The 10,000-nt window shown below is 45.3% G+C and overlaps 1 protein-coding gene across 4 annotated transcripts in view; it reads right to left on the bottom strand.

Annotated features, from left to right (window-relative positions):
- ryr3 (ryanodine receptor 3) overlaps positions 1–10,000 on the bottom strand; it is a 93,574-nt gene that overhangs the window by 20,765 nt on the left and 62,809 nt on the right. For all 4 annotated transcript variants that reach the window (XM_031581525.2, XM_031581526.2, XM_031581527.2 and 1 more), the window contains 19 exons: positions 9,141–9,304; positions 8,950–9,028; positions 8,705–8,794; positions 8,349–8,486; positions 8,126–8,188; positions 7,753–7,828; positions 7,497–7,620; positions 6,928–7,046; positions 6,723–6,790; positions 6,501–6,622; positions 6,210–6,259; positions 5,988–6,048; positions 5,092–5,327; positions 4,293–4,374; positions 3,632–3,762; positions 2,799–3,116; positions 2,096–2,336; positions 752–839; positions 380–463 (listed from right to left, as the gene is read on the bottom strand). In XM_031581525.2, the coding sequence (XP_031437385.1) occupies positions 380–463; positions 752–839; positions 2,096–2,336; positions 2,799–3,116; positions 3,632–3,762; positions 4,293–4,374; positions 5,092–5,327; positions 5,988–6,048; positions 6,210–6,259; positions 6,501–6,622; positions 6,723–6,790; positions 6,928–7,046; positions 7,497–7,620; positions 7,753–7,828; positions 8,126–8,188; positions 8,349–8,486; positions 8,705–8,794; positions 8,950–9,028; positions 9,141–9,304 (2,334 nt within the window). The remainder of the gene's footprint in view (positions 1–379; positions 464–751; positions 840–2,095; positions 2,337–2,798; positions 3,117–3,631; positions 3,763–4,292; positions 4,375–5,091; positions 5,328–5,987; positions 6,049–6,209; positions 6,260–6,500; positions 6,623–6,722; positions 6,791–6,927; positions 7,047–7,496; positions 7,621–7,752; positions 7,829–8,125; positions 8,189–8,348; positions 8,487–8,704; positions 8,795–8,949; positions 9,029–9,140; positions 9,305–10,000) is intronic.

Here is a 10,000-nt window from a genome sequence, read left to right as displayed (position 1 = left end):
GCACAGTTACTGGGGTGGGGGGTGGGGGCATCAGGGGGACACAGAGCACAGTTACTGGGGTGGGGGGTGGGGGCATCAGGGGGACACAGAGCACAGTTACTGGGGTGGGGGGTAGGGGCATCAGGGGGACACAGAGCACAGTTACTGGGGTGGGGGTAGGGGCATCAGGGGGACACAGAGCACAGTTACTGGGGTGGGGGTGGGGGCATCAGGGGGACACAGAGCACAGTTACTGGGGTGGGGGGTGGGGGCATCAGGGGGACACAGAGCACAGTTACTGGGGTGGGGGGTGGCATCAGGGGGACACAGAGCACAGTTACTGGGGTGGGGGGGGCATCAGGGGGACCAGAGGGCAACAGGGCCACCGCTGTCCCTTTACCTTGGTCTTGGAGTCTCCAATCAGGAAGGCCAGGTTGTTGATTTCGTTCTGGACCACAAAGTTCTGCTCCTCCCTCTTGAAGTTCTGCATCGTGGAAGGGGGAATAGAGGCTTATAACTGGATAAGGCTAACACTGAGTTGATCTTAACGTATTAGATTGCAACTTCATTGTCCCCAACAGGGGGGACATTAGGCTTGCAGCTGAGTTCCTCTGTGAAGGAACTGTTCTGTGAGAGAACAGTCAGAGACATCAATGTCACCATGTACCTAACCTCCTCCATGAATAACACACCAAAACCACATCCCAAACCATTTTTGAGGGATGGAGAGATGCAGAGAGAGAGAGAGAGATACAGACAGAGAGAGACTCACATAGGATTTACACCAGAGAATGAAGACCTCAGCCACCATGTTGAAGAGCATGGTGGAGTCAGCATCAGGCTCCTTCAGCCACTTGGATCTGGACACATGGGCGACAAATTCCCCCGTCACCAAATAATTTACACCCAATGAATGTGGTCATCTGATTGGCCTGCTAGGATTCACAGCATTCTTTTCATTGTTTCATGTCATTGTATCAATCGTTACGTTGTTTGAAATCTAAATCACCATCTATGAGGGACCGTCTAGGACATAACTATTGAGACACTCTCACACTCACTACTGAGACACTCTCACACATACTAATGAAAAACTTTTACACTCACTACTGAAACACTCACACATACATTACTGAAACACTCACACATACATACATACTCTGTAAACCTATGCACGCTCATATATAAAACATTATACATACTTATACATACATATACATTATACATACTAAAACATTATACATACATACATAACACTAACATACTTTCCTTTACAGATAGCCAACGTAGTGGGACTGAAAACTATATCTAGACGTAAGGTGTAACTGACGTAACTGACGTAACTGACGACCTTGACCTTGAAATTTCATTCATACATACTACTGAAACGCTCTTACATTCACTATTAAAACGCTCTCACTGTCACTACTGAAATTACTTGTATGAATACATGTGAAACGCTTGCACATCCTCATGTAAGAGCATACATACATATAACTGAAAAACGTATACATACACATTTGAAACATTTATACAAATATATGTGAAACACTTGCACATGTATCTAAACTTTTTCTATTTTTGTAATCATATGCAAGAGATTCAGTTATAAATGTATAAGTGTTCAACGATATATATATATATATATATATACTGCATTTTCATATGTGCATGCATGAGTGTTTCAGATAGATACGTATAAATGTTTCACTTGTATGCATGTAAGCATTTCATATGTATGTGTATATGACACAGAGGTATGTATGTATGTATGCGTGTGTGTTTCTCATATGTATGTGTAAGTGTTTCAAACGAGTATGTATAATGTTTTATATATGAGCGTGCATAGGTTTACAGAGTATGTATGTATGTATGTGTGAGTGTTTCAGTAGTGAGGGTGAGAGCGTTTCAGTAGTGAATGTAAGAGTGTTTCATTAGTATGTGTGAGAATGTCTCAGTAGTGAGTGTGAGAGTGTCTCAATAGTTATGTCCTAGACGGCCCCTCATAACCATCTCTAATACAATATTCACAGCATGCTTACTGTGCGTTACTTCTATATAAAGTCATTGGTAATCTGGAGCAATCCATGCAGACAGTCACATCTGACATGTCTACCTGTAGTTGTCCACGTAGCTGATGAGCATGGGGTAGAAGGCATACAGGTCCCTGCAGAGCACAGCAAACTCGTCCAGGACCTGCAGCTCAGCTTCCTGGGTATCGTTCTTGGTTTCGGCCTTCAGAGCCTCCTCCTCGGACACCACCTTAACCGTCTTCTTCTTCATCTTCTCCAGAGTGGGCAGGAAGTGACTCTTCAGGAGGTCCGACCCTGCCATGCTGATGATTGGCTGGGTATACACTAGATGGACGATGAACGAGCAACTTAGTTCATTCGGGACACTTAATGGATTATCAACACAAAGTAAACTGGTGAGTGGTTGACCAGAAAAAATATGTCCTTTTAATGCAGTAGATAACATCTTTGTTTTAGACTGCAGATCTATTGTTGCCATGATCTGCAACTAACTCTAGTACCAGCAGGGTACCTACAGAATGGGGTCCACAGTGGACATTTCAGAACGATATATTGTTTCTGTCAAGCATCTTTGTGACAGTAACGTGGTTAAAACTATTAGTCAAACTGAACTGAATTCAACTGGATTATAAATATAAATAAGTATTCAGCATTCTGATCAAATTCATCAACATGTGACATTTATTACATGTATACGTATCCGTGTGTATGTATTACGTCACCTCACCGTTTCAACGGCTGAAAAGATTGTTTGAGGTTCATCAGTTTGCTGAAATGTTGCCTCACCTGCCAGCCGCTTCATCCAGGGTGCGTCGTCTATGCCCAGGTTGTTGTTGAGGATCTTGAGGATGTTGCCCAGGATGGTGCTGAGGTGCTCGGAGGCGATGTGGGTGCAGCAGCTGCTGCTGTCGCTGCTGTTGTCCGGGCCCTGCTGCCACCAGTTGGACAGGTAGGTGCACAGCATGGGCAGGGTCACCTCAATGATCTGTGGCATGTCAGAGTAGCGGGCGCTCGACTCGGCCAGGTCGCTGATGTCCTTCAGCAGGCCGTTCAGCTCCGGCATCTCGGGACACATCTCCTCCACCGTATCAGGCATGCTCAGGACTGGGGCAGGAGGAGGAGGAGGAGGAGGAGGAGGAAAGGGGAAGTAACTTGCCACAAAGTTCCTCCACACTGATCATCACATTTACCAAAAAATCTGACGCTAAATACATTTTTCTTGGGTTAAAATCAGTAAGCACTCGTTTTATTTAGTTAAAGTCAGTAAATGCTCACAATATATGACAAGTTCCTATATTTCATTTCACATTTGTTTATTTCTGCATACGTGAGTAAATAAGTAGGTAAGTTATCTTTATTTATACAGCACATTTGACAGCAACAGAAGCGGATGCTGTACAAAACTGAGGACATAAACAAAGCCTTAATGCACAGACAAGTATTTCATATAGATAGCTCTAAGCAGGTATCAAAGCGCTAATCTAAAAGCGTCGACTGTCAGGCAGACAGACAGACAGACAGACAGACAGACAGACAGACAGACAGACAGACAGACAGACAGACAGACAGACAGACAGACAGACAGACAGACAGACAGACAGACAGACAGACAGACTCACTGGCTCTCTCGCGCGGGGTCTTGGTGTTGAACACAGACAGGGGGTTGTGCGCGTTCAGCTCCGGCTCCAGGAAGGCCACGGGCATGGCGCCCACCACGGTGGACAAACACTCACCCAAGGCCGGCAGCTGCCTGGAGGACCCCGGAGGGGAACACCAAACACACACACACACAGACACACACACAGACACAGACACAGACACAGACACAGACACAGACACAGACACAGACACAGACACAGACACAGACACAGACACAGACACACAGACACAGACACAGACACAGACACACACACACACACACACACACACACACACACACACACACACAAACACAGAGAGTTATCCCCCTTCAGAAAAACCCACCGCACCCCACCGGGCCATAAACACAGCAGTAACACATTCACCTTAAATTAGATTGCAAACTCAAGATCTGGGGGGTGTCGTTCGCACACATAACTGGATCGTATTCCAAGTCACCTTGAATCAAAGTGTGTTATTTAATATGAGATGCCATGAGGGAATGATGAACCAGCTATTGGTTGGTAACATGAAACGACTCTAACTACAGGGGTGAGTCGCTCCGAGGGGCTGTGCGGTTATTGCCTTGTGATTATCGTTTTAGAAGTAAATTAACAGCATTGCGAGAGGGTGGTGTCATACTTCTCAACGTATGAATTCTTGGCGGTGCCCAGAGAGTAGAGACACGTCAGGATCCGATAACAGGACAGTTGCACATCATCCACTGAAAAAAGTAAGAACAAGTCTCTGAGCACACTCTAGACACACTACATAATTAGAGATGTAACACTAGAAAAACAATGGCTGGTCAACACAGAGAAACACTCTGTAAGATATAATAATGGGTCTGTCTGAATCATTTTTCATTTATGCAACATTAGACACTTAATAGGGTAAAAATCTCTTGCCTCCACCAATCAGTGGGCTTGGTATTAAAATACAAACTAACGGTTATTCCCAACTGTGTGTTTTTACGTTTATCAGCTTATAATGTTTGTTGAATGATTCATCAATCATTACTGGCTACAGGGATGTGGGATTGGTAATTGATACGCCTTTTAAACAACTTGTTGATTATTCAATATTCACTTTTCTCAGACACTTCACAGCTCGTCAAAAACGGCTTTACATACGAAAACTGCTGAAAAATAATTGGCTAACCAAAACAAAGACCCTCGGGATCAAAAAGGGTTTCATTAAAGTGATGGTTCCACCCACAAACCAGTACCTAAATCGACCCGCCAACAGAGGGTGACTTTTAAAGTCTAACATAGAGACAACTGCTCCCCTTTCAAGACTGTGTGACACATCAAATGAACTATCTTAGCATTCTAAAGTATTTGTACAGAACAAAAACAAGGCTGTGGTGGCACATGCACAACTGCTCCAAATGAACTCAAGTATTACTGCGCTAAACTAAAAAGACTATGGCGGTACGTACCCAACAGGTCTGCGCCGAAGTGGTGCTGGGTGACGTGCTCGAACAGTGCGTTGAGGATGGGCAGCAGGGCCACGGTGGTGTAGTTGATGATTTGGGACACGCCCTTCATCTGGCTACGCTGGGCCATCTTGCCCAGCTTCAGGTTTTCCATCGTCTTCTCCAGGTCCTCCGCTGCGTTCTCGAAGAATGTCCGCACGCCGGCCTTCACCATCTCTGAGCCCGACTTCATCACCGTCCTGCAGGAGAGTGAGAGAGAGACAGAGAGAGAGAGAGAGAGAGAGAGAGAGAGAGAGACACACACAGGCAGTCAACCAATCACATCTACTGAGCTCATGCACCACAGTTTAATCAAGTGAGGAGAGAACAAACACCGTCTGTTTTATTCAAAAACCGTCTCTTTTTAAACATCGTCTGACAGGGGGGAACAACTAAAATGTTATCGTATTTTATTTTAACTTTCTGAATTCTTTATTTTCTCACATGTTAAAGTTAGAAAAACAAACTTGAAATGCATTTAAAAATAAATGTCAATTATCTAATAGTGGCCTGGGCTTGCCTTATTCCACCAGTGTACTGGCAGACCACCGTTCCTAATTGCATGGTTTAATGGCAGACCATCGTTCCTAATTGCATGGTTTAATGGCAGACCACCGTTCCTAATTGCATGGTTTAATGGCAGACCACCGTTCCTAATTGCATGGTTTAATGGCAGACCATCGTTCCTAATTGCATGGTTTAATGGCAGACCACCGTTCCTAATTGCATGGTTTAATGGCAGACCACCGTTCCTAATTGCATGGTTTAATGGCAGACCATCGTTCCTAATTGCATGGTTTAATGCAGACTATCGTTCCTAATTGCATGGTTTAATGGCAGATTTGAGGGTGAAATCGAACCTGAAGTCCAGGGACTGAGCCAAGATGTGCAGGCAGCTCACGATCGTGGGTGAATCTCCACCTGGCCACAGAGTCATTAGAGAGAGAGAGAGAGAGAGAGAGAGAGAGAGAGAGCGAGAGAGACTCATGTCAGAGAGAGACAGGGAGTGCCATCTAACAGTCCCAGCAGAGATGGGATTAAAGATGAACTGTCAGACTGAAGCAGACGGGCTATTATCTTACCAAAGAGAGAAATCCTATGTCTGACAAGAGCTGCCAGCTTACAGAACAGACTGGAGGAAGGAAAAAAAGAGAGAGAGAAACAAGAGCAAGAGTTTGTAGGACGCATTGATGGGGGGGAAGGACAAAGAAATCACAGAGGAGAGATGATCAAAGCTGAGAAAAACGAGCGTGTCGAAGATGCTCGTTCCTCGCGTTTCTGGGCGATCTCGTTTAATTGCGACATCACTCAAACTGCCAAGCAGCATGAAGGGAAATGAAAGCGTCGGCGCGGACTGCTTAGGGGCCTAGTACCTAGCAAGCCTCTCCTTCTCTTTGTTGGTGGCGTAGCCACTGCTGCTGAGGTTCTTGCTGGGTGTGGACAGGAAATAGAGGCAGTGGTTCTTCAAGTACTGGTCAATCAGAGGCAGCAGGACCTGACAGACGGGGAAAAAGGAGGAAAGAATGTATCCATTCTACACAATATTACATTTAGGAATATGTGTGTGTGTGTTTCATCGTGGGTGGTTCATATACCTTGGCGAAGAATTTAATCTCTTGCTCGTGAGGTGATTTGTCGGTTTTGCCACTGGAAGCCATGGCCTCTGGAGGAGGAACGAACAGACATGATGGCGTGACGCCGAATCGTGCAAAATCAAAACATGGGTGACATGGCTAACATTTAGATTTCCATTTTTTTAAGTGATTTGAAGATCCCACTGCTCCGTGGCCCTGCACTCACCCAGGTGGGCGATGAACTCCTGGGCGGAGTCCACATATCCCAGCAGCCTCTTGAGGAACTTGGAGGCAAACCTCTTTTCCATGGCGGCAGAGGAGTCCTGCTCCATGTCCCACTGACCTCTGTGGGGAAATGATAAGGACTGAGATAATGCTACATCTTTATATTAGCTGTAGTTTGTTGGGAGGGTATTCTACCAAAAGTAATTTCAATGCAAATTTCGTTCACATATTGTACAAATTGTGTTGTATGCAAACCTATACAATGACCATATAGGCTTTTCTATTTGTACAGTGTCCTGATATATTTCCTTCTACAACTTTCCTACATTGACAATGAGTTGTTCAAATCTGAACTGACAGCAGTAAACTGAAGTGCAAGATTCCTTTCCTTTCCAGAACAAATTGCTGAAATTATTTTCCCTCATAAAAAAAGGTAAGTGCAGTGGAAGGAAGACATTATCGAAATGGTTCACACTACAGCCCAGCACCCTGCACACTTACACCCAGGATAGTCAGGCATTAGCTATATCCGCTAAGTAGCCTTAGCCACATTCTCTGTCTCCTTCTCACCTGCTAATGGCGTAGCCGTTGACCTGCAGGAATTTGAAAAGCTCCTGGGCCTTCTCCCGGTCGCGGAACTTCTCCTTGGCCGTCAGCGTGTCATAGGGCACCAGAAGAGGGTGGGTGCCTCCTCCTGCGAAACACAAAACCCCACCGCAGTCAGTTTAGTCAATTCACACCTCCGGGAGATTAAGGACAGAGCAGGTGGCGTGAAGCCAAATGAGGCAAGCTCTGCACTAGCTATCAGGGGAGAGAAGAAGCCAACCTTTGCTCATGAGCTCAGTCCTCTTCCTCCTGGCCCAGATGTTGTGGTAGTTTTCGGCCACAATCTCCACCATGCCCTGTGTTGATAATGAATGGAGTTGTTAATTTCTACTCAGGGCTCTGTACTCGTTTGAAAAGCTGGACCCATTTTAATTTTGCTGACATTTCAAAACGTGTGAAGATCTGGAATGGCATTCGAAGCAAATCGGTGTCAGTTAAAAGGCCACGTCAAAGGTCACACCAGAAGTTGTAGTAATTTACATCCACAATCTCCACCACCCTCTGTGTGGGTGTTAAAAGTATTTAGCGAATTGAATTCTGATCACTGTAGTTACTAACAGAGCTCAGCCTAAAGGAGCTACACCATCACTTACCTGCAACTCTCTAGACAAAACCACATTGTCCAGACCCAGTGGTGTTGGCGTATATGCTCCACTCTGTAAAAACAAAAAACCATTACCTTGAACATAAAGAAGAGAAGCGTTCTCCTGCACCATGGCCCGAGGCTGTGTGGAACAGCACTGAGACCAGGTGGAAATAAGCCGGAAAAGTAATCACACTGAGGCTACCTCAGAGAAGTAATCGCACTGAGGCTACCTCGGAGATCTTGCGCTGTTTCTCGCTCTCCCGCTGCTGAAACATGGCTTCCCCTTCTTTGGTCCTTTCGATGTTCCAGTTCAAAGCAAGCATGCTCTTCAGGGACTCTTTGACTGGGTAGCGATATGTCTCCCTTTCCTAGACACACATACAGGCATCTAACACTCAATTTGTATTTCATACAACAATTCATATTTTTAATTTAAAAAAAGATATCTCCCTGATGGAAAATACAAGGGATGATTTGTAAAGGGGAAAAAAAACCATTATGTTAATTTCGATGTACCAATACAACTTAACTGTAAAGAATCGGCATGATTTTTCACCCCAGTTCATTCGCCGTAAGCACACATTACCTTTTCACTCAGTGATTTATACGGCTGCAGTAATGGATGGGTTTTGGCCTCGTTGTCCACTTTCTCTCCGCGTTTCCAGCCTAGTGCCAACTGCAACAGAATGGCAGTGAGAGTCTGTTATAGGGAGATAGCCCCAAGCTACACAGCATCCATCTCTGTCACCCAAGTTTAAATGAGATATGGAAATAGTTTTGAGGGGGGAATGCATTCGCTGTGGCCCCCATTATTGTCGCTTGCTCACCCACCTTCTCGGAAGACCATTTCTCGTGGGAATGCTCAGCATACTTGTTGGCAATGTAGTCCAGCTTTTCCGGAAGGGAAATGCTGCAAAGTTTAAAAAGGCATGTATCTCTATGATAAAATACTATGGTGGCTCGTGGATATTGAAAGGATGTAATGTGAATTGATGTGCGGTCCGGTACACGCTGGCACTCACTTGGCCGTGCTGATGGGTTTGGGGTCAAAGTTCCCCTGGGTGTCCACAGAGACCTGCTTCTCTAAGGTGGAGCTGGGGCTGGCGTCCACAAAGTCGGGTGGCAGCGCCCCAGAAATGGAACACAGGCCCAGCATGGCCAGCTTGAAGAGGTCCGAGTCATATTTCTGTGGGTACAGATAGAGGGTGTTCAACATACACACACACACACACACACACACACACACACACACACACACACAGACACACACACACACACACACACACACAGACACACACACACACACACACACACTCACTCAATCACACACACAGACATATTTCTGTGGGTACAGATAGAGGGTGTTCAAAGAAGTTTACACACACAGATACACATACACATGCATATACACACACACACACACACACACACACACACACACACTCAACCACACACACACTCAACCACACACACAGACATATTTCTGTGGGTACAGATAGAGGGTGTTCAAAGAAGTTTACACACACAGATACACGTACACATGCATACACACACACACACACACACACACACACACACACACTCACTCAACCACACACACAATCATATGGGTTCATCGAGGGACTGCGTGGTTACCTGAGGAAACCTCCTCCTTTGATTTCACATCAAAAGAAGATGAGGATCTGAGTTTAAGTCACGGTTTATGAATAATTCGGTGGACTCTTTCTCCTTTTAGCATCAGCAGACGACGCACAATCTTGGCCTTATTATAGTGGCATACGCTGCGTGCGCAGCCTTGCCTCTTTCAACCTCATGAATAAAATTCACCGTGAGTTAGAATAAATATTGAAATGGTACTAGCTGTGCTCTAGAACACTACTAA

Source organism: Clupea harengus, chromosome 15 (genome assembly GCF_900700415.2).
Source record: "Clupea harengus chromosome 15, Ch_v2.0.2, whole genome shotgun sequence".
Taxonomy (NCBI): domain Eukaryota; kingdom Metazoa; phylum Chordata; class Actinopteri; order Clupeiformes; family Clupeidae; genus Clupea; species Clupea harengus.
Note: the sequence above shows the minus strand (reverse complement) of the source record. Positions and strands in the feature narration are given on the sequence as shown.